The sequence below is a fragment of the Bombyx mandarina genome, chromosome 05, assembly GCF_030267445.1.
Source record: "Bombyx mandarina strain Sakado chromosome 05, ASM3026744v2".
Classification (NCBI taxonomy): domain Eukaryota; kingdom Metazoa; phylum Arthropoda; class Insecta; order Lepidoptera; family Bombycidae; genus Bombyx; species Bombyx mandarina.
The window spans coordinates 5,237,899-5,262,729 of NC_143212.1; the positions used below are offsets into that span (position 1 = coordinate 5,237,899).

At 37.0% G+C, this 24,831-nt stretch overlaps 1 protein-coding gene across 2 annotated transcripts in view; it reads right to left on the minus strand.

Annotated features, from left to right (window-relative positions):
- Positions 1-247: 247 nt before the first annotated feature.
- Asap (ArfGAP domain of ASAP) overlaps positions 248-24,831 on the minus strand; it is a 56,766-nt gene continuing 32,182 nt past the window's right edge. The window contains exons 5-17 of one of the 2 annotated variants that reach the window (XM_028176866.2): positions 14,303-14,548; positions 13,725-13,986; positions 13,324-13,548; positions 12,959-13,181; positions 12,169-12,349; positions 10,525-10,806; positions 9,276-9,395; positions 8,688-8,889; positions 7,083-7,205; positions 6,601-6,725; positions 6,130-6,180; positions 4,789-4,986; positions 248-4,153 (exon numbers count right to left, since the gene is read on the minus strand). In XM_028176866.2, coding sequence (XP_028032667.2) covers positions 3,956-4,153; positions 4,789-4,986; positions 6,130-6,180; positions 6,601-6,725; positions 7,083-7,205; positions 8,688-8,889; positions 9,276-9,395; positions 10,525-10,806; positions 12,169-12,349; positions 12,959-13,181; positions 13,324-13,548; positions 13,725-13,986; positions 14,303-14,548 — 2,436 coding nt within the window. In that variant the 3' untranslated portion in view covers positions 248-3,955. The remainder of the gene's footprint in view (positions 4,154-4,788; positions 4,987-6,129; positions 6,181-6,600; positions 6,726-7,082; positions 7,206-8,687; positions 8,890-9,275; positions 9,396-10,524; positions 10,807-12,168; positions 12,350-12,958; positions 13,182-13,323; positions 13,549-13,724; positions 13,987-14,302; positions 14,549-24,831) is intronic. The other variant, XM_028176867.2, reaches the window with a different exon arrangement.

The following is a 24,831-nucleotide window of genomic DNA, read 5'->3' on the forward strand; positions in this document are numbered from 1 at the left end:
AATATACACAGACATCATATATTTCACTTTATTTTGGATACAATTTAATAAATAAAACGTGTTAACCTCTATTCATTGAGCAAAAATATTTCGAATGAATAAAAGTATGGTTTTAACTTTTATGCGGAAAAGGGTTGCTGTAATATTATTTGCCCTCAAGCCATCGTGTCAAACCAAACAGATGTTGACTTTTAATAAATGGGAATAATAATGGCCTATGACCATATTAAAAATAAGACACATAATATTAGGAATATTAAAATATGTATTCAATATTTTTCGTATGGCAACACGCGCAATAAACTAGGTAACTGTTACATTATAACTGACACGCTATAATTACAAACTATATTTACGAAACTAAATATACAAAAACATTACAATATACCAGGGAATGTGTTTGGTAGCATTTAATATTAGTGAAATATAATACAGGCTTCTTAGACATTTTATTAATTTTTATAACAAATATACAATGTCGCCTGCTGGGGTAAGCGACTACTACAAATATTCTGAACACTTAAGAAACTGTATAAAAATATCCGGTAAATAGGTATTAAATTATTCACAAAATTATTATTTACAGTTTATAAAAGATCATTTTAAAGTTTACATATTTTGATCGTTATCATTTAATAAAATGGGTAATTTATTATAGGAACACTGAACAAAATTGAAATTGAGTCAATAAAATATAAATACTAATACTATAAATACCTATTACTTATAAAATTTTAAAAATATTACTAGAACGATATTAAATAGAAAGCATATAAAGGGACAGTGTTTACTGTTTTTTTTTCGATTTTTTTCATAGCTTTTCAGATTTGTACGACATTAACTTACCCTGCCGACTACATTGTATATTGTTACTTTTTTTAGTGTAGATTTAGAGTTTGATTTAACAATTAACAATCTTAATTCAGCTATGACGTTATACAAAACAGTTTTATTTGCCTTTATGCAGATGTTCTCTTCAGAATAATATAAATTTTCAATTTATGAGCGAGACTTCATTCAAATATTTTTAATATCTTTGGTCCGAATTGTGTGATTCCAATATTTGTAATATAGTTAGTTACTATTAAAACGAGATTTACGAATTACGAAATTCACACACTAGTTTAAAAAAAAAAGTTAAAACAACCCAAATACAGGTGGTTAGTTAAAGAAACGTCGAGAAATTAATTTCACACGATACGATACAAAATTGTGACATAAATCTTGTTTCGACCCGCGAAAAACATTTTAATTTAATTAAAAATCTAGAGTGCAAGGGAACCGCTACCGAATGATATTAACATAGTTGAACTGTATAAAATTCATTTACTTTACTAAACTTTATATTTGTGACGGCCATAATATAAAACATCCGATATCCTATTAAGAATCAAAACGTTAATATTTTATTGATAAGCCGCAATATACAGCGCACAAAATTTGTCCTTCAAATGTCATTCACTCATTTAACGGGGCGGCTGAAGGATGTTTCATGCGCTTTACATTGCCTCATCGCATTTTAAATATATTAACCGTGCAGTTAAAACCTGGAGCAGTTCCCCCATCACCAATATTCAGATTGGCTAGTTTTATTAAATCCCTCATGTCAAAACAACAAAGATGGCGATTTGAAATGAGTAGTGAAATGATTATACAATGAAAACCAGTCCCGCTAGACTACCGAAATCTAGAAAGCATGCACCAACGGTCTAAGACACAGCAATACCAAGCTACACGAACAAACTATACAAGAAACACTGGTCCGACAAGAGTTCACAGCTGAATATATTATACTATACCTCTATATCTCCAAACTACAGATCACATATTTATTTTTGGCAAATCACTATTAATTTGAACTGTACAATAAATTATGTTCTATGTTTCAATTCAATTTTTGAAGAAAATGTCGCCAGTTTTAAAATTTCCAATGTTTAATCCAAATGAAATCGATGTTGTTCAAAATGTAATTATAATGTTTTTTATAAGATAGAAGTGCAACATTAATTAAATTGAAACATATGACATCATAAGCGTTATTCGCCTGCGACTGAATCAATGGTTCTACCATAACCATAAGTATACATAACTACGTCGCTTCTTTCTTTTACTAAATCGTATTGATTCAATCATAACACTTTCTACACATTAAACTTTTAATTTTAATACTTTAAATGCTCAACCGTTAATTTTAAAAAAATATTCAAAAACGAATACCGTATACCGTAAACAAAAATGTTCTCTTGAGGGTTTTTTTTATTGCCCTTTTATTTGCTCCTTATGAATTACATTACAAAGTAGTACAAAAAATTGGTTCGCAAATCTATAGGCTTTATAGCACACGTAAAAAAACAGTTCGTCCTTTATCGATAAATGATACCTCAAATATGTACTCTTACATAAAATTACTGTATAAAGTTTAAAAAAGAAAAGTATAAAATCCCATTTAGGACGGCCAATGCACAATCTTTTAATGATATTATTGGTGTCACATTTTTTTTAATAATAATGAAATTTCTTTACTGAGATTAAAATAGTACTTTATTTATTATTGACATTGATCGGCAGTCGAGGTATTGACGAATTGTAAATACTTAGTAAAAATAATTTTTTTTAGCGCTTTTTTTAAAGAGGTCTCAGCTTTAGCTCTGGTCAATTAATTGAGGAATAACAGTTGTCAATCTTTGCTGGCGAATTAAGCAGATAAGATTTTAACTATTTTATTATATTTTAATGGTGATAGATAGGGTGGTATGTTTGTGGCGGGTAGCCATCATACAACGCAAGATATTTGACAGATGCCTGAATCTCGCTTACGACATTTTCAAAATAAGCTCACATATATACAAGTTCCGAACAACAACATTCGGACCGTCGGTCTACCGAGCAAATATCTTGCGTTGTATGATGGCTACCCGCCACATGTTGTATAGAATTACCGTCTATTCTTCTCACGAATCAGTAAATAGTTCCAGTAGCTACTTAAAATCAGTTTAATAAATTAGTTTATATTTATTTTCTAAATTCTACTTTCACACCATGAGTCGCAATGTTTTAATTTGCGTAATTAATGCAATGTTTTAATTTAACTAAGTCATAGATGGTTAATTTAAAAACAATTTTAAGGGGTTGCAAATACTGATCGTTGACTTAACTTTTGATTGGCATTACCTAGTTAAGCCTGCAAAATAAGAATGACGTCAAATTACAAGGGCAAACTTGGATCCGACGCAAGAGCTAAAGCCGAGTTCATTGAGCAGAATTTATGCTTTACTTGGAGAATCATACAAAATTGCATTTAGTACAAATGCAAAGGACATACTTAAAATGTAAGTATTATAAACAAAACAATTTTCACGGTACAGTCTCGCCTTTATTATTTCTAACGTTTCAATAAATACTTTATACTTTTCGTTGTCGTGGCGACAACTGACGAGACACGAGAGATTAAATCGTAAAAATAATTTCGATTATTTTGACGAGTTGCAAAACCGAATAATATCAGTCAGCATTCTAATATATATTAAAAAAAAATTGATGATTTAGTTTATGTTGACATTAGAATCAATTGGAACTGAAAACCAATGCTTAGGCCTTTACGAGAGTTTTATTACAAAGTTCATAGAATTTTATGGACTATTTAGTAAAATGTTTTTATGGTTTTCATTATTTTTTAGTGATAAGCAGATTAGACATTCAAATACACTTACATTTATAGCAGAATATTAATACAAGATTACATTTAGACGAACGCAATTTCCGTACGTTTGTGTTACAGAGCATCATAGGTGTTGAATGTTGAGTTACTTCAGTCTCCTCACTACCGTGGTATTCGCTTTGACCGACTTTAAAAACGGGAGCTTCTCAATTCGAGGCGTATGTTATGTTCGGTGTGTGTGTACCACGATCACGCCGCCGAAACTGAACTGTTCATTCTCGACGCGTTCATCTATCACTAGTCGGGTAGCATGTGAACGAAAGAGACGGGGAACATCCCTCGCCTGCTCGTGCCCTCGACTTGACCTTCCATCCAGTTGTCGTCCTCGGTGCGTTCGTTGATGACCACGATCACTTCGCCCTCGCGGAACGACAGCTCGTCTTCGTTGTCAGCCGAACAATCGTACAGAGCCCGACACCGTCTGACGCCGCCCATCTGCCATTCAAATTCAAAATTAATCAGTCATTTTATCGTCACAAATGTTTTGTTAATATCTATTTTGTAGGGGGTTCGTTTGAAGTTTTTTTTTTTTAAGTGAAACTTCTTTAGGCGCTCTGAGAGTAATATTTAACGCGCGACAGATTCGTTACGGCTAGAGAGAAAAGATACAATTTAGGAAGAGTGAGAATGAGAAAATAAACAGGGCGTCTCGCGAACCACTCGACTATGAAGAGAGGGAAAGGACAAAGCGAGCTAGGGCGTTTTTTCCTATACACAACATTCCTATTACAAGAGAAATTTCATACTACACACCGCAAAAGAAGTTTCACTTCTTTCACCTGCTCCAAGTTGCCAGCGCACAATTTTTTTTCTATTTTTAAATCTCGACTTCAACGTTATATTTATGTACAAACCGATCTCTTTAGCTATCTTTCGTTAAAAGAAGAATACCACAATACTACAGACCGCCAAAAGAAGTTTCACTTCTTTCACCTGCACCAAGTTGCCAGCGCACCAATTTTTTTCTTATCTTTAAATCTCGACTTCAACGTTATATTTTAGTAGAAATCGATCTGTATTTTTGTCAATATACTTAATGGCATGTAGTGGCCTTATGGAGTTTCTCCTACCATAGTGATAGAGGCAGACGGCGATCTGGAGTGCACGCTGGACGTGTCGGAGACGTCGAGCGACCGACTGTCGCTGCGCCTAGATCGGTCCCTGGACCGCGAGCTGTCGCACGACATGGCCGAATGCAACCGACTCTCGTCCAAGCACGAATCCGTTATATCGCACAACTCTAATGACGAGTCTTGACTAGAACATTCCTGAAAGACAACGTATTATTTTAAAAATTAACAATAATAATGATCCCAATAATTTATTGGAGTTTCATCAGTTAACGAATCACAATTTTTTTTATCGAAATTTATATTGAGGCATTTGAAGAGTTCCAAATTAACTAAAAGCAAGTAAGATTGATATATAAACGAAAATGTTTCGTAAGAATTTAACTATTAAAACTGACAAAATATTGTATTCTCTGTCTGTGATTTACATAAATATATAACTATTTCGTTTTTTACATTAACTTTCAATCATGCGTATTAAAAATATTCACACAAACCACAACTGTTAGAACAAAAACGAACAAGACTGAATATTTTTGAATATTTTTTTTACAAGTCATGTTTTATTTGTGTTTTCAATTCGTTTTGATTGATAGTATTTGCAGTATTTCACTTATCAAAGCTTCTAAATGAGGATATAATTATTTGTCGCGGGGATAAAGTTGTTATTTAAAAATGCCTCTGTATTAAATTCCCATCATCAATAGGAAATAATAACGCTAATAAGTACACTACAAGCATCATAAGATTTCTAGAAAGAGTAGATATGACAAAAGAGTCATTGAGGCGATGCGTCAGCATTATTAGGCAAGAGCTTTATGCTTGGATTAAAAAAAATGTTACATCACTTAAATGTTTCTAACCGATTCATAAATTATTGTTGATATAAAATAAAATAATGCCTGTAATGAAATCAAAAATCCGTCTCGGGGTGACCAGTATCATCAGAACTTAGTAGATAGATAGATAAAACTCTTTTTTATTGTTATTTTTTAAGTGATTTTTTCATGTAATAATTACTATACTATAATTACAGGTCCAAAGGTTATAAGAACACCATATATACAATAATTGAATCAAAATCCGTGACTGCAATAGGATATTGCCGGCCAATTCTAGAAGCTCCAGATAAAAAAAAACTATAAGCCAGAAAATGCGATAGGATTATGGAAAAATACACAAATTTATTTCACAGTGCAGTACCGTATTCAAGTTAAATTATTATAGGACATAATATAAGTGCGATTCTTTGGAAAAAAAATACAGTATTAATAAGGGGCGTAAAACAAACAAGGGTAAGCTTTTTAAATACACTAATTTCTCATTTCTGTTAATCTTTACCCTTTTGAGTTTCGCTTTCGCAGCCATTTCCAGGTGTAATCTATTTTTCTTCTGAAGCAAAAACAAACATAAACTCGTACTTCTTCATGTGTCGTTACTATTATCGACCTAACAATTCATACTGATACATTTATTTACAGTCTCCGATTGAGATTTATATAAATATCGGTGTAATCTAAAAACTAATTTTAAAATGGGCTTTTAATATGGAATATTAATTAAATTAAAGTGATCCGATTATTATTTTTTTGGCTTAATATCCATGACACTCATTATAAATATGTATAATTACATCTCGTGTAAAACGAATACTAATCTATTAATCTTTTGGCCACATCTATGGCAAATTTTTTGAGTTGCAACACTTCCCAGTTCCTTTTTCTTTTTTCAAATATTTCGGTGATAATTCGTTGTGAATTAATTTAATAAAATTTAGACGTTGTCTGAGTATGTATTTGAATCACGTCATACCTTCCTGGGAGGTGGCGTCGGTTCGTCGCGGTGAAACGCGCCGTTTTGCAGCGAGGAGACGGTCGGCGGCGGGGTGGGGGGAGGCTGCTGGGGACGATGCTTCACACCCGAAGCTGAGCTGATAACTGAAATAAAATGTTTAGTTAAAAGTGAGACAGTCATGTCTCAAGGTGGATGGCAGCATTTACATTGTAGATGTCTAGGGGCTCCGGTAACCACTTAACATCAGATGGACCGTGAGTTCGTATTCATCAAAGCAATAAATATAAAAAAATATAAAAATGGGTCGCGATTCTGATCCGGCGGTAGATTCTGCGAAGCACTGCATTTACTAGGGATAGTGTTAGTAAACTCTCTCAGGTTGAGCTTGTGAGCTTACCTGCGAGTCCGTCAGTAGCTCCTCAGTCCATCAGATAGGAAAAAATAAGTAAGTCAGTTCTGAATTAATTAGCATACTTTAGTAGGTTAAGTGTTTCCCGTACCGTGAAGTGAGCGTGTGGTGTCGGCAGAGGGCGAGGGAGTAGAGCGGGGGTGCGGCGGGGGGTGGGACAGCGCCACGGCGGGGGGCAGGGGCGCCGCTCGCTTCTTTAAGCTGCCTATGTTATCTGAAATCAACATTAACATACAATATACAATCACCGTGAGTGCTGACCACTATAAATTCTCGCTGAATGCTATGAAATAAAATGCTGTTTCTTCTTATAATTAATAGAAATAGGTTAATAGAAAGAAACAGAACGATAGCATCAATCAATCCGGGTTAACGATACTACATAAAAACGGTAAGCTATTATAATATCAGCCCATAGTGACAGTATTGTGAAAATCGATTTAAATTAGTTATGTTACATTATTATTTCAATTAGTTATGAGACTTCTTAGGAAAACGAGGATTTAACATACGGGTGCTGGATTCAGCGCATTACTGACAGAGGAATTTATATATAATATAATAAATCGTCGTGGCCTAAAGGATAAGACGTCCGGTGCATTTGTCTCTAGCGATGCACCGGTGTTCGAATTCCGCAGGCGGGTACCAATTTTTTTAATGAAATACGTACTTAACAAATGTTCACGATTGACTTCCACGGTGAAGGAATAACATCGTGAAATAAAAATCAAACCCGCCATATTACAATTTGCGTAATTACTGGTGGTAGGACATCTTGTGAGTCCGCACGGGTAGGAAGCACCACCACCCCGCCTATATCTGCCGTGAAGCAGTAATGCGTTTCGGTTTGAAGGGTGGGGCAGCCGTCGTGACTATATTGAGACCTTAGAACCAATATCTCAAGGTGAGTGGCGGCATTTACATTGTAGATGTCTATGGGCTCCAGTAACCACTTAACACCAGGTGGGCTGTTAGCTCCTCAACACATGTCAGCAATAAAAAAATTAAAAAAATACGAATGCCAATGCACATTACGCCTCCATTCTCCATATTCTCCCTGCCTCGCCATATTTGATAAGAACGGTATTTTCGTTCAATCATATAGAATTTATCATCATCTCATTTAATTTATCCACTTCGATTAATCTTCAAAAAGCGCACACAGCATATATCGGTTTGACAATAACAATTAGTTAATTTTTATTATTTATTTATTTATTAAAATCGGTCACGCCCGTTAACTGGTCCCGAGCTAAGTTCGTAAAGAACTTGTGTTACAGGTACCAGATAACGGAAATGAATGTAAATTTTTTATTATACACATACATATATTTAATATACATCCATAACCCTGGAAAAGACATTTTATATTTATCATACAAATATCTTTCCTTGACGGGATTCGAACCCGCGACCTCCTTGTGTAGTGACCATGTCACTTACCACTACACCAGACGGCCGTTTAATTATAAAGGAAGTTGAATTATTGTTTACTGGTGAACCTTAGACCTTAGAACTTATATCTCAAGGTGAGTGGCGCATTTAAGTTGTAGATATCTATGTGCTCCAGCAACCACACCAGGTGGGCTGTGAGCTCGTCCACACATGTAAGCCATTAAAAGAAAAATATGAACAAAGCCTCCATTCTTCGCATTCTCTCTGCCTCGCCAATTTTGACTTATTGCATTTTACTCACAGACGTTAGGTTTCCTTGGCAGCGTAGTTGGCGTCGGGGGGGCGTGGTGTAACGAATCGCAGGTCGACGAGCGGGACCGCAGCACGGGGGAGTCGCCGCCGGCGCTGCCCGCGGGCGCCGCGCCCGGACCCACCGACCCACCCGCGTACGACGGCGGCCGGGAACGGGGACACTTCTTCTCCGGAGTAACGCTACCGTTTTGCTGAACAAATATAAAAATGAACATCGCATATTATGTGGAATTAGGATCGTGGCACATAAAATAAAATTGTGGTATGACATAAAGGGATGTGTAATAACGATCTATCCAAAATGTGTATCCGATTTTGTGCTTGAAATGTCAAGAGGATAGTCATTCATATTGACGCCCTGTAGAGGCTGTCGAGCGAGTCATTCAGTTATCACGGAATAAATGACGATAATATTTAAAAAAAAAAAGAAAAACCATTCGAAATATACAGGGTGATACTTTTTGTTTTTATTGATATCGATTTAATCAATGCTTTCACCATTCACACGTTTCATCTTTATATATTTAAGCAAACTGTCTTGTAAAGGGTAAGTTATTTATTAGTTAACGACACTCACTCTTTCGTCGATAACAGTGTCGTCATCCGAGAAGTCAGTTGAGCCGTCGTCGTGCGATAAGTTCCAGTCTATATTTATGTTCTCGAATATGTTTTTATCTCTCTTATCCACACTCTCCAACTGTAACAATAATATTTATATATATATTAATACTTTATTACAGTTTTTTTTTTTTAAACCTTAACATTTTGTTAGTAATAATTACTTATAATCTATGTTAGCAACTTAAAAAATCTACCACATAACTATCATTATATACATTTTATACCATTACATTTTTTAATTTTTTTTTCTCCTTCCAAGTGCCTACTGCAAAGGTTATTGATCAGCAGTCCCTCGATCTTGCTCGATATGATTCTCGAAATTATTCAAAAAATATTACATATTTAGTTTTTATGTTTCGTACAAAATTAACACTGAGGTTTTTTATCATTTCCTTATTTACATCTGATAAAATTTTCCTGCCTTTTACCTATAATTGGTATTTAATCGCCAGGCTAATTGAAATGAAATGACCGTCGTTTACAAGACTTGTTTGTTTGCTAGTTATAGAAATTTTTAAGGTCCACCTCATCGGAAGTAATCATCGTTATTAATCTATATTAGTAATACCAGGATAACAGGTAAATCAGACTGGCGTTGAAGCATATTGTAAAACCTCACAGGTAGACACTAAAAGTCAGCTGATATCTGCAGCAAAGTTGTAATATGTTCCGGTTTGAACGGTGGAATATAAAATAAATAATAAAATTCTTAAGCTAGCAGATCCAAATAACTCATAATATCAGAAATATTGAGTATGTCTTATTAGCTAGCTCACACAAATATACACCAAATCCTTTCAATTTCTGCCGCTCGCGCCCCGATTTAATAAATAGCATACCCATTATTCTAAAGAGATTTATACTCAGACTAGTGTTTCAATACGAACAACTGTATCACTGTTGTCAAGACCATTTTTTTTCCTACCTAAGCTGATAGCCTTGAGAGGCTATTTCAGCGTAACCTTAGCTAGTAGGTGAGCTCACGGGGCTCAAACCGAAGTGATGCTAACACTGACCCTAACAAGAACAGTGTTCCGCAGAATCTACTACCGGATCGGAAACACGACCCACTGAGAAGATCCGGCAAGAAACTCAGGGGGCTGTGTCTGTGGGACTAGACTATGATCGCCTTAAGCCAATATCAGAAGGGCTGTCAAATCGTTCATGATCCGTCCTGGTGGTTATAACATAAAAAAAAAACTCACCAATTCCTGACATCCATGATGGCCCAGCTGCCTCGCTATCTGCAAGGGCGTCCGACCGCTGCCGTCCCTGACCGACGAATCGGCGCCGGCTTTGAGAAGCAACTTCATCGGTTCCGTTCGATCGGTCGCCGCGCACAGGTGCAGAGCCGTCATGCCGGTCGAGGTCGCCTTGTCTAATAGTTGAGAACCACCGTTCTGGACTAGAAAATCGACTATGTGCAAGCAGGAACCGTCGCCCAGCTCCCGCGATATGGCCAAGTGGAGGGCTGTCTCGCCGCAGTCCTGTAAATGGACATACCGAGATTCGATTCAATTTAATACCAATTTAATGTACTGAAAGATAAAGGGATATGAAAAAAAAAAAAAAAAACAGCAACGAATATGTTCTTTATTTAAAGAGACATAGAGCTCTCAATCGAAATTTAATCGAATTAATAATTTATTTATTTTATTAGTTAATTTTAAAATATAACTATTTGGCATGTATCTAACCAAAAAAATAATCAAGGTGTTTTCTAGAGTAATCTACAATAAGCACCTAACATTGACACGAGATATAGTCCAAAGATTTGAAATAAATTTTCGGTTAATTTTTTACTCAATCATTAATATAATAATATATGTATAACAATAAAACGTATGCCTAACGTTTTTATGTCATTGAAATTGGAAACGGTGACCAATTGATTCACTGGCGAATGGGCAGCAGCATTCTCCGAGTGAAATCGCTAACCGATATTTACACGCGGATAGGGACCATCATCATGTCATTTATAGGCCGGGAGAGCCATTACGTGACGTAACTGCGACTTTGACCTCATGTCTCAAGGTGGGTGTCGGCACTCACGTTGTGATGTCCATCCTGTAAACCACTTTAGGTAGGGTGAACTCGTTTAACATTTAGACAAGAAAAATAAACGAACATACATATGTATATCATTAAAGCGGAAGCTCATAGTACATTGGTTGAGTTTTGTTATTCCTATCAACGGGTCCCTTCAATGTAGCGAGGGAATGTATACTAATTTTTTAAATATTAAACACGTGGATTTCGATTCATACATAGCGTGAATAATTGACGCTCCATCTGACCGAATACTCACTCTAATGGTCATATAAACAAAACACACGACATCAGCGTGTCAGTATTGCCTTTTGCGAATGAATATATTTAATAGAAAGTCCTAATACCTATTTACTTTTAATTCTAAAGTAAGCACACTCATGTTCAAATTATGTTATCATTATTTCCCTAGGGCGCGTGTGTGACGGGGTGCCTTCAAGACAATACAGCAGAAGAGAGAAGCAATGTGCCTTTTCTATTGATGTTTTGATGACGTCACTTGTCAGTACTCGCTCTCGCTATACCGCAGGGGTTCCCAAACTTATTTTGTCTACTGCCCACTTTGAGAATAAATTATTTTTAGCGCCCCCCTTTTTTCACCTACTTAAAAACCACTAGCGAAAGCTCAATCGGTGTCTAAGAGTCCTCCTAGATAAAAATTAGAAATCGCCTCCCAAACCTCTACACAACGCCCCCATTTTTTTCTGGGTATCATACCGCCCCCCTTTAGGCCTGCAGCAAACACAAGAGGGCGTTATCGCTCACTTTGGGAAAGGCTGCTGTACCGTTAGAAGGCTTACCGAACAAGGAAGCGTCGCAGCCAGATCGGCGCCTTCAGCGTACGCCTGCAACAGGTTCTGCAAGTGTCCGTTGTTGACTGCGTGCTCGACTTCGGAGAGACGCTCGGCCGCGTCGCGACACGTGCGCGCCGCCCACGCTCTGTACACGTACTTCTCGCGTATGAACCTGAGACGCTCTTCCCTGGAACATTCATCATAAGTTTTTTGTATGTAATAACTAGCTTTTGCCCGCGACTTCGTCCGCGTGAAATAGTTACTTTGGCATTACGCTAAATTTTACCCGCGACTTCATTTACAGCACTCAGGATTGGAACTTCATTACTGAACCGGTAGATGGCGTTGAAGAAGCTAGATTTTGAGATTTTTTGACAATTTTTTTTTAATTTTTCGTAAAAAATTTTTTTTTTTTTCTTAATAAAAAGTATCCTATGTTACTTCTAATACCTCCAAGAATATGTGTACAAAGTTTCATGATGATCGGTTGAGCAGTTTTCGCGTGAAAGCGTAACAAACAAACTTACATCCACATTTATGTATTAGTAGGGATTGGTTTCTTTTACTGGGGTTAGGACCACCGCCCTGCCTATCGCAGTAATGCGTTTCGGTGTGAAATACTCTTAAAACGGAGACTTAGAAACTCATGTCTCAAGGTGAGTGGCGGCATTTACGTTGTAGATGTCTATGGGCTCCGGTAACCACTTAACAACAGTTAGGCCGTGAGCTCGTCCACCCATCTAAGTAATAAAAATAAATATAAAAATGCAACACTGAATCAGTCTTATAAACTTACATCGTACTCTCGGGCGTTAGTTTGTCTCTATCATCGAGCGTGTTCTCCATGACTTCATTGAACATCTGATTACCCATGTTCCTGGCCAGTAATAGCTGCGAAGTGCTCAGTCTGTCTAAAGTCAAAGATTGAATCCTCGATATATGGACGCCCAGTTCTCGGTGACTTCCAGAACATTCGATACAAACTATGATACCGAAATTTGTCGATAGCCATGTCGGATCTAAAAAAATAATAATCTTATAAATATCTAATTTCTTTTAATTCATTTAGTATACGGGCTCAGTGAGAGCATTTAGGATACAAAAATAAAATGTTACTAAACAAAGACCATAGGATTTACACATTAGAAAACGTCATTATACCATTTGTCGAACCGCAATCAGCGCACACTTGATTTCCGGGCATTGATCTCACGGCGCGTATGATAGATCTCTGTAGATCTAGCAGTGAATGACCGGAGTCACTACTCTCGCCTACTTGCTGGTGGAACGCTCTCATGAGGGCCCCCTCCTTGCAGTTCACCAGAACTGATGTCCAAGCCCTTTGCTCGGCCTCGTCTTCGGCTTGGAAGTGATAGGTACGGTTGTCTGCCAAGCAAAACATTCTTATTCCACAAAACATTTATTTGTTTATGAAGGATGTAATGTTGCCACCGGCCATCGCAATATGAACCTTAAAACTGAGTTCTTGTACAAAAATTGTCCTAGAGTTTTATGCGAATTTCTACATTATCAACTTATTATTACGTCTACAATTTACTTACATGAGACTAGATCGAACGCCCTCTTATCGTCTGCGGCTACTTTGATTTGGCACGTCAATAGATTAACTCTAGCTGGAGTCTTGTTTTCATCGGCATGGAATATATCCAGAAAACCTTCAGCGGCGACCCGACAGCGACGTTTTTGCCAAACACGTCTTACTTTACCTTCGGACTTTTTTAAAAGGTAACCACTTCTGGTCACCCCGTGTTGTTTATCGCCTTGCAGTTGGTGGAGAGAATAGCCTCCCACCGAAGAGGCTACCTAGAAAGATTTACATTGAAACCTTCAATACATAATTGTTGATTGAATGATCAAACCAATACGTTTTGTGCGAAATGAAAAGTATAAAAAATTTTTTTATACAAAAATAGACGGTAGTTAGCACAATATTCATATGTCGAAGAATAACACCGTAGACGTTCGTGTCCACGAAATTTGTGACGTATTCAAAGCGTTGGAAATAATGTAATGACATTAAAAAACGCGATAGTAAACCGTAAAAGTAGTTCTAAATATTTTAACGGCTCAGTCAAAACCGAAGAAAATACTAAATAAATTATATAAAAGAAATGGTCACCTCTCGATCCTGTGGCGCTGCTGCCCTCAACATGTTCCTCAATTCTAGGAGCCCCCTTCTCTCGTCGTCTTGTTGCTGTCTGATTTTCTGTAGCTGGACACTCAGATCAGCTACATAAACACCGAAATGTTCGATTGTCTTCAAGCCGTCTTGAAAATAATTTGTCTGCGCGTGATAGTACTCAACTAAATGCTGAAGCAACTCGATTCCTTTTTTAGTTTTTATCTCATTGAACTTGATCAGGTACTGCAACAATATAACGGAGAATTTAAAAAAAAAAACATTCGGGAAGTGGAATTGCGCCAGTTTTGCGGTAGACAGAGTGTCGCCAGAAGTCGCGTGGGCACGTCTCTCCTTATTATTTCATCAACAAGTTACGACCGTGGAAAATGAAACACGTCGCGACAAACGAGTGCGCTACCCGTACTGTAGAAGCAGACCAATATTATACCCCGTGCCCTTCCGCAAGCTAAAACTGTATTTGATGACGCACGCGCAAGCAGATCTACGCTATAGTAAATCCAGATTAGTGTTACCGAATTGTGCAATAATTATAACGAACAGCGCGACCTTGCATCGTTTTCTTGGCTTGGCAACCGATACATTAATATAAAGTAATGTATTTCTAACTTGAATCATAGCGGTTCCTTACTATCACAGTCGAATGAAAAGCATAGGAGACCGGTACCGCAGTCTGTATAGTTTGTCGGAGGTATTTGCATCGGGTGCTGAGTGAGACGTGAAACAAAGCAAGGGTCACATCGTCGCCGGCTTGCGCGGCGCAAGGCCGGTCGACGACCTGACGCGCGCCTCTGCGGTGCGGCACCGACCATAGTGCTTCTAGCTTTCCTTTTTTAGCACTCAACAAAGCGCTTTTGTGCAGCACACTGATGACTTAACTCGTAACTAAAACCAGCTAAATTGTTCACTGCGTGAAGAGGCCGTCATGACCTAATGAGTATGACGACCAGTGTACTCTTATCGGGTGAAAGGACTACCTACTAAAATGTAAAGCGCAAATGAAATTTTGTGTGATTACTGGCAAGCCGTATGTATGGGGAGTCTGGATGGATAGTTACCACAATTCTGCCAATTCCTACCGCGAAGCCATCATGTTTTCCGGTTTGCTCTAATAGCAGGGGATAATCGTTGTACAATTCAGTTGAGACTTCAAGCTCATGCCAGCATGGCGGACGAGACGGCTGCGATAATGTATTTTATAATTGTAATATTGGGTCTTTAACCTCATCTTTTAAGATTGTAATGCGTCCTCAGTAATCACTTAACATCGGAAGATCATGACCTCTTCTGACATACTCAAACAATAGAAATACAATAGAGCCCACCTCTGTTTTATCTAAATAGTTATTATCTCAATTCTCAAGTCATATGCTATGACATGACAATAAATAACGAGGGCTGTTTAATTTAGACATATGTAAACTTTCTAAGCATTTTCATTTTTATTGAAGTCGAAGGTATCCGAAATAACGACCCACTAAATCTACATGATCAGCAACGCACATGGACATTGATTATACCAAGGGTAGAGGAGAGTTACAGCAGCAGCATAGCTAGGCCACTGCCTACCGCTAAGTCATACTTATATACCTACAGATTAACGCTAACAGGCGTACGCCATTTTGTTTTATAATTAAAACAAATTACTGTCTGTTTTTGTGATTTTCATTGAAAAAATATAAGCTTCAGAAACACTTAGTTTTGTACATAGCATTGCTCGAAAAGTGAGAGTATCCGTGATCATCAATTAATCGGTCTAACTTACGCAATACCCTTGAACCCTAAAACCCTGCCATTTGGCAGGCACAAATGTACCATTAGGGCCAAAAATATTGCGTTATTAAATAAACCGTTTGGCATTGCATCCCGAATTGCAGATAGACGCATCTATTTACAGCAGACTTATTTGCCAACAACTAAGAAGCAATGCCTAAAGTTAAAATAAATGTTTTACAATGAAATTTGATCATTTACATTTATATTATACTTTGGTCATTAGCAGAATCTCGAATTGGACGTAGAAATGGATGATTTGATTGTGGGAAAGAATTGGACGCGTCTAGCCTAGACCGTAAATTGGGAACTTATAGATGAGACCCACACTCAGCAAAGTGTAACTTAAAGTTGAAGATTAGTATAGCAGATGTATTTATGATGATGTCTCAGAAGTAATAGTTTTATGGACATGAAACGAAGAAATTGGATCCTTAAAAATAACGACAATCGTTTCATTTAAAAATATGTACACAGAATTCATGACCACTCATAGTATTTAAATGTGACCCACTCTACGCCGCAGCGGAGTCAACGCAGCATCAATCGCGTTTGAGTGGCAGCCGCTTGGCAGGAGAAGGCCTGGTCGCCCTGTACATACTTGGCGACGCACCGTGGAGAGTAAGATGAGGACTGCCAACGTGACCCGGAGTGATGTCAACGAGCAAGCGCAAGACAGGGTCAAGTGGAGACAACTTGTACCAGTACTTGGGCCCTATGTACCAGTGGGGTACCCTAGGCCTACAACAACAACAACAAAAGTATTTAAACCTTAGTAAAGGAGCCATATTTGAAATGTATTATTATAGTATATCTATACTAATTCTATACTAATATATAAATCTACAGTGGTTTTTACGGATGTTCCGTTATAATTACTGAACCATGCATCCGATTGACTTGAAACTTGGTATCCATGTAGAAAATACATGTACTTAATGGATAGGCCATATTTATATGAATGTTGGACTCCCTAATAATAATGACAATAAATAATGATGTTATTTTAAATGCGCAGCGAAGCGGGCGAGTACGGCTATATATCCATAAAGATATCCACAAAAGCCAGATCGCGGAACTTGACCCTCATCGCCGTGATCCAATTTACGTAAAGTACTTAACGGTCACAATCCTGCCAGTTCAAGTACATTACCCAAACAACATAACTGTCATTGCCAATGCACTGCGACCTTTTTAGTTTAGGTCGACAGCTCATAACGGTATTAATGTTCGGCCACAATTATATCTATTGTGTAAATTGCAGAGATAACAGAAACAGTGCAAACGACTGTCACCGACAGATGTAATTAATGTTATTCATGCACTATTAATTTCAGACCGGGATCAAAGCGATTTGTTTTGCAAATGCTGGAACGCATTAAACTTATATATTTTAAGAATATTATGTAAATGCAATTACACGGGGAATCTTAATGTATAGAATATTAGAATAGTTCTATTTTCATAATAAATCACAAACCAGTCACGTCACTATTCATCTTAAAATATAATAAATACTTAAAAACGTTTACTCTTTTAAAGGAAGAAACAAACTTGAAATATACAATTTTAGGATGAAAGTATACAACACACCCTCTGTTATGCAATTTAAATATTAATAGCTAGTTTTCGCCCAAACTCGACCATAATCACTGACGACTCAAGATTTATATTAATATTATATTATGTATAATTAGTTAAATGAGTTTCCTCAAATTAACAATCCCGTTTCCTTTTGTTCGACCTTCCGTAATGGAATCCTTGTACCTCATTAGGACACCCAAAACTAGTATAATGAAAGTTAATTAGTGGCGTTAAAACGGATCGGTTCAACGAACTTTACAATCAGTTAGTTTTGTCTGTAATCATTTGGTTCACTATGAATCATTCTCGTAATGTTAATGCATAACGATAAGTGAGCCCGACGTATTATCGATATATTCATTATAAGCGATCATGTAACGCGTTTGATTTATAAGTATATTTGTTGATTTGTTCCGAACCAAGAAATTTTAAAATGAAAAGTTCAGCGGATTTTTTTTAAAAGACTGTAGATTGGACTTCTCCAGAGCTAGATACTTGAAATTTTGATAATTATAATGATTACTTGATAATGCTGTAAAGTGCGCAGAAAGATGGGTTTTTATCTCTATTTAAAAAAATCTAAGGTTGGCGGACGAGAGCTATTGCTAAAATGTTACCGTCACAAAAATATTAAGTCGTTCGTTTGTAATGTTGTACTTTGGGAGGTGTTAAAGGAAAACTTCTTCTTGCGTGTATTCTATGTTTAATAATCATCTTAATTTTAGTTTACAATTATGAAGAAGCCTATGTTTCTGGTTGGTCCGCCTTATTAGGGGGACATACGAGAATACACCTATTAATTATGTTATATACTAAATGCTATGCTAATACTATGCTATGCTATAATATATAAGTATACACACTTCAAGCTGTTACTAATTATATTACAATTTCACTTCATCAGGTATGTTTCTAAGGATTTATTATTGATTGGTTTTCACAAATGACAAACTAGCGAATTATAGCAAAGGTTTTAAACATAGTCAGTGACTCGGATTTAAAGCATACTCATACTACTTATAGGGGCGATCGATAAGTCAAACAATGCGAACGACTCTTGAGTTATTACATATAATTATCTTTATCAAACAAATTCCTCTTATCAATCTTATTTACCAACCGTAAACGTTCATAGCAAGGAAATCCCCGTCCGGGCGTATCTGGAATAACTCCTTAGGCTACCAAAGAATAGGTAGGGGGAAAAAGCAACGAACTTTTTATTTACGGCATTCAAAATTTCATGCACATGCGATCGTACGAAATTTGTTCCTATGTAACAAGCCGCTAAACAGTACCACAATAATTCATCAATTAAACGCAACCACTCTTACTTTAATCATGTAACTTTAATTGAATTACGACTACAGTTAATCAACGTGGTAAATTGTTTATTACACTGCTGACAGTGCTAGGAAGCATTAGTTAATTTTAAATCAATATTTTAACAAATGTTCGTAACGTTTTCGATTCAGTATAGTTTTCCTCGCGTATATCTTATACCTTTAAACGAGAAATTCTTGTATATAAATATATATATATATATATTATCTGAATCTCGGAAACGGCTCCAACGATTTTCATAAAATTTAGTATACAACACCGGATTTCGGGGACGATAAATCGATCTAGCTACGATTTATTTTCAGAAAATGTTGTTTTATTCGTGTTTTCAATTATCGTCTTTATCGATAATCAACTTTATGACTCTTCCCGATATCTATTGGCGAATAATAATACTATTTTTACTGCTTTAAAGACACAACAAGACGGCGTTATAAAAAAAAAATAAGCCGAGCAAAGCTCGGTCATCATCTAGTTAACTATAATATAATATTATTGCTACGTATTTTGACCATATAGAGAAGACTCAGAAGCCAAGTGCATGTGCAATACTATGTGAGCGAATATAACTTTCGAATGAGAGAGAAATTAGTTTTACTTCGCATCGAAATGAAAAAAGAAAAGCTTTCACTGGCACTAATAAAAGTTAACACCAGTGAATCCACTAGAACTTTCCGAGTTGTGTAGTTTTACTTGTGGATTAATCGAGCAGCCAATATAATGTGACTATCTCATTTCTTTGAATGATAAAATTGTTAATAGTAATATAATGTGACTATCTCATTTCTTTGAATGATAAAATTGTTAATAGTACAGGATCCCTGGTACACTTTTCATAATTTATTACTAACAAGCTGATTTTGATTTATTCGTAAAAAGAAAAAATCGAATGGTAATAAATTTTTAAAATTCGTGATATCAACATATTTTATCCTTGCTACCCCTAGTAAGCTACCATTTACCAACGTTACTCTAAGGAAAAAAGTTGGGCGTCAGGTCAAAAGGAAGCTACTCACGAAAAATCAGCTTGTTAATAATAAATGATGAAAAGCGTACCAGGGATCCTGTACTATTAGTATTAACGTCTTTTAAATAATTCAACACAAACACATATTTTTTAGTTACTAGTGATATTGTGTGCTCACACAACGAAGTATTTCCATCTTTATCTCTAATGCGAGGCATGCATGAATCTAATTTAATAGATAGCACGGACGTCAAAATATAATTGATACTTCCACGTAATACTTCAAGACGGGCGACAACATTCACATCTCAAATAATATTTACCGAATATATAAATGAAAAGCAACTTGCCGATACAAATCATTTATTCAATTTCCGAAGTGAAATTACCAAACAAGTGCTCCGATAATGGAGACTTATTAAAACGTACACTAACCAACAGGTGACCACGGGGCAGGGGTGCGAACGAAGCCACAAATCCCCCACAAAGCCCAATGACAATTATTAATTATCCACCTTTCGGCTCAGTCGCCCTCGTTCGAAAGTCAAGTATAGATTTATAACAGGTCGTCCATTGGTAATAGCATTTAACTGCTGTTTTTATATTAAATAAATGTGACTGTTGGGGAATTATGTCCACGTCAATCTGCGTTTGTAATTTGTGATCACGAAGGTTATCTTTTTTTATCGCCTTATTCTTATGTGTCACACCTGATGAGTAGTCATCGATGCTCATGAACAAGCAATAAGACTATATAGAAGCATAGCTGCGCTACTTCCTTTAAGAGTGTAAATTCGTTTTTTTTAAAGCTTAGTTGGGTGTATGAACTCACGGTCCATATGGTGTCAAGTGATTGCCGGAGTCCATAGTATCTACAACGTAAATGCCGCCACCCACCTTGAAACATGAGTTCTAACTCTGTTTTAAAAGTACAACGGCTGTTCCACCCTTCAAACCGAAATGACATAGGCAGGGCGATGGTACCTACCCGTGCGGGCTACTTCGTTCAAAACTACATCAGGTTTATTTCATTAAAAGTAATTAAATAAACCTGATTGAATTGTGTAACTAAATTAGTTTTTAGACTAAGTTCATTTAGCCAACACAACAGCACACTAATTATTCTTCATTACACGAACGCTCCTCTATCAAATGTTATATTTACGTCAAAAAAATGTTATATTTACGTATCGCAGCTCAAGCTAATATTATGTCGTTACCCTCACTCAGATATAGTGTGAATGCCTCCACCCACTTTGACCCATAAGATTTAAGTTTTAATTGTATTTTAGAACGAGTGTCCCATTACCAGAACACACGTTTCCTTGGCAGCAGAAGCAGACTCAATGATGACATTACTAACGTATGCGGGCCTGCAACACGCTCTACCATTACTACGAATAATTAACGAAATTAAAAATTTTACTCGCTTTATTTTTATTCAATGACATAATATGTAATGCCTTCAACGTGCAAATAGCTCTTATGCACACATGTTGGGTATGTGTCTGTATAGAAATATATGTCGTAATTTGTTGAAAGTCGTCATAATCGCATCGCTTCTAATGAATGGCCAACTATCACAGCTCATCATAATCCAAAGTTGTAATCGTAATTTAACCTAGATACTGACCGGCATTATGTTATTTACAACTTACTAACAAATATTTGGAACGTTTTAAACACAATCAGTGGTAATCAATTGGCATGTAGCAATATTGTATGAATTTAGCTCAGTATGCCGCAACGTAAATAGGTCCCGTACCTAGTTCTTAGTTGGTTATTAGCGACTAGCTCTAACCGGCTTTTTTCTATTCACTTTTATTACGTTACGGTTTTCCATTAAACCATTATCACACAGGCGCTTTCTGAACTGTATCGAGACATCAATGTAGAAGTGCAAGCTTTGACCGACACCGCACCCGTTGATAATGCAACTGTTTAAATCCGAACCGACGATTCCGAAATAGCGGCCATGTGCGTAGTGATATTGAGAAATATTGAATCTATGATAAACAGTTAAAATTAGAAGACCTCGCCGCATTTAAAAAATCATGACATATAGTTATAGATTGGTCACGGCGCTATCGTGTCCTTTCGTGCACTAAGCAACGGTATTAGCTGTTGTAAAAATTGACTATTCGAACACACATAACAAACTTTTCATCGTACTGTCAAAATATACGAACTTAATGTCAAATATAATTATACATACATCGTTTTTGCAACATAAATAGATGAATACAACATATTATACCTACTACTTCTTTAAACAATTCCATAAGAGGCATCTGTATTACAACGGTAAAATTTTCCTCAAATCTTTGTAATGCACACAAGGCTTAATAGTGAACGCGTGAACACCAAAAGCCTTTTGAGTCGAAAACTTCTACACACGATCGGTCGATATAAAGACACACCCTTTGTCATGGCGCCGCAATTCCAAGGAGTATCCTTGCAATCTTCCGAGAGTATCGGGATACTCGGGGTCGATATTTCGAGCGATGTCCAGTTTCGGAGTCATTTGGAAGGCAAAGCCAAGTTGGCGTCCAAAATGCTGGGAGTCCTCAACAGAGCGAAGCGGTACTTCACGCCTGGACAAAGACTTTTGCTTTATAAAGCACAAGTCCGGCCTCGCGTGGAGTACTGCTCCCATCTCTGGGCCGGGGCTCCCAAATACCAGCTTCTTCCATTTAACTCCACAGAGAGGAGGGCCGTTCGGATTGTCGATAATCCCATTCTCACGGATCGTTTGGAACCTCTGGGTCTGCGGAGGGACTGTATTTTGTACCGTATGTTCCATGGGGAGTGCTCTGAGGAATTGTTCGAGATGATACCGGCATCTCGTTTTTACCATCGCTCCGCCCGCCACCGGAGTAGAGTTCATTCATACTACCTGGAGCCACTGCGGTCATCCACAGTGCGTTCCCAGAGATCTTTTTTGCCACGTACCATCCGGCTATGGAATGAGCTCCCCTCCATGGTGTTTTCCGAGCGCTATGACATGTCCTTCTTCAAACGAGGCTTATGGGGAGTATTAAGCGGTAGGCAGCGGCTTGGCTCTGCCCCTGGCCTTGCTGAAGTCCATGGGCGACGGTAACCACTCACCATCAGATGGGCCGTATGCTCGTCTGCCTACATGGGCAATAGACACCGTCGCGTTAAAAATGTCCTTATTCTGTATTAATTTTTAAAGCACATTAGTAGACATATTATACATAACTAGATGATGGCCGAGCTTTGTACGGTTTTTTTTATAACGCCTTCTTGTTGTGTCTTTAAAGCGGTTAGTTGCCCTCAATTAAGAAAAATAGTATTATTATTCGCCAATAGATGTCGGGAAGCATTGATTATTGAAAACACGAATATAACAACATTTTCTGAAAAGAAATCGTAGCTAGATTGATTTATCGCCCCCGAAATCCCCTGTACACTAAATTTTATGAAAATCGTTGGAGCCGTTTCCGAGATATATTCCGATATATATTAATATACAATAATTGCTCGTTTAAAGGTATAAGATAATATTATTGTAAATTAAATTATTATTTCCTTTCTAAATTTTATTGTAGCACATTAATTAATGATGTATTTCGTCAGATGCCTAAACAAAACTAATTGAATTGAAATAAAAACGTTACCAGTAGGTATTTGAGTAACGTGATGTTAGTAAAAAGTAATAAAACTGCCACATTGAGGGTGAACGGCAGTCGTTTAACTTTAAACACGTAAACAAACGTACTATATTTATTTAGAAAAACACGCATCGGTGTTGAATACTTTAAATATGTTTGTTTCTTAGAACGAGTCGTAAATGGTGATTACGATGTGATAGACACATTCCGTTGCACATTGTTGTCTCAAGGATTCAAGTGAGTACTCATAATATTTTATAACTTCATTTATTTATTTATTTTTTACTGCTTAGATGTGTGGACGAGCTCACAGCCCACCTGGTGTTAAGTAGTTACTGGAGCCCATAGACATCTACAACGTAAATGCGCCACACACCTTGAGATATAAGTTCTAAGGTCTCAGTATAGTTACAACGGCTGCCCCACCCTTCAAACCGAAACGCATTACTACTTCACGGCAGAAATAGGCGGGGTGGTGGTACCTGGCCGTGCGGCCTCACAAGAGGTCCTACCACCAGTAAAAGTAACTCAGTAAATATAGTATGTAAGCAGTTTCATTACGTTTTTCATTGCCAAGTCGGGCAGATGAACTCTTGGCCCAAGTGAATATCATCACCGATCTTGACACGCGAGGTCGTAGGTTTATTTTTTATTTACTTATTGCGTAAATGGTTGAACGAGCTCACGGCTCAGTTCGTTTAAGCCGTCGTGACCAACGAAATGAACGAGCTAACGGCTCAGTTCGTTTAAACCGTCGTGGCCAACGAAGCTCGTATAATCGCGAATGTCACCCCAGTTAAAACAAGAGGTAAAAGTTTCAATGGAGGGGCGTAAGCTGTCCCAACTTCAAATCGAACGGCATGAAATAGGCAGCATACTGACACCCAACCCTGTGGACCCTGCAGGCAGTAAAAGTAGTAAATAAGTATAAATCATTTACAACGTTTTCTCCTGCCATCATCACTACATGGTATAAAACAAAGTCGCTTTCTCTGTCCATATGTATGGTTAAATCTTTAAAACTACAGAACGGATTTTGATGCGGTTTTTTTTTAATAGATAGTGATTAAAGAGGAAGATTTATATGTATAATAACATCCATTAAATAGTGGAGAAATCAATAATAAGTTACAGTTTCCGAAGCGAAGCGAGGGCGGGTCGCTAGTTTGTAATATTCCTACACAATATTATTTTTCTTTGGTTTTTGA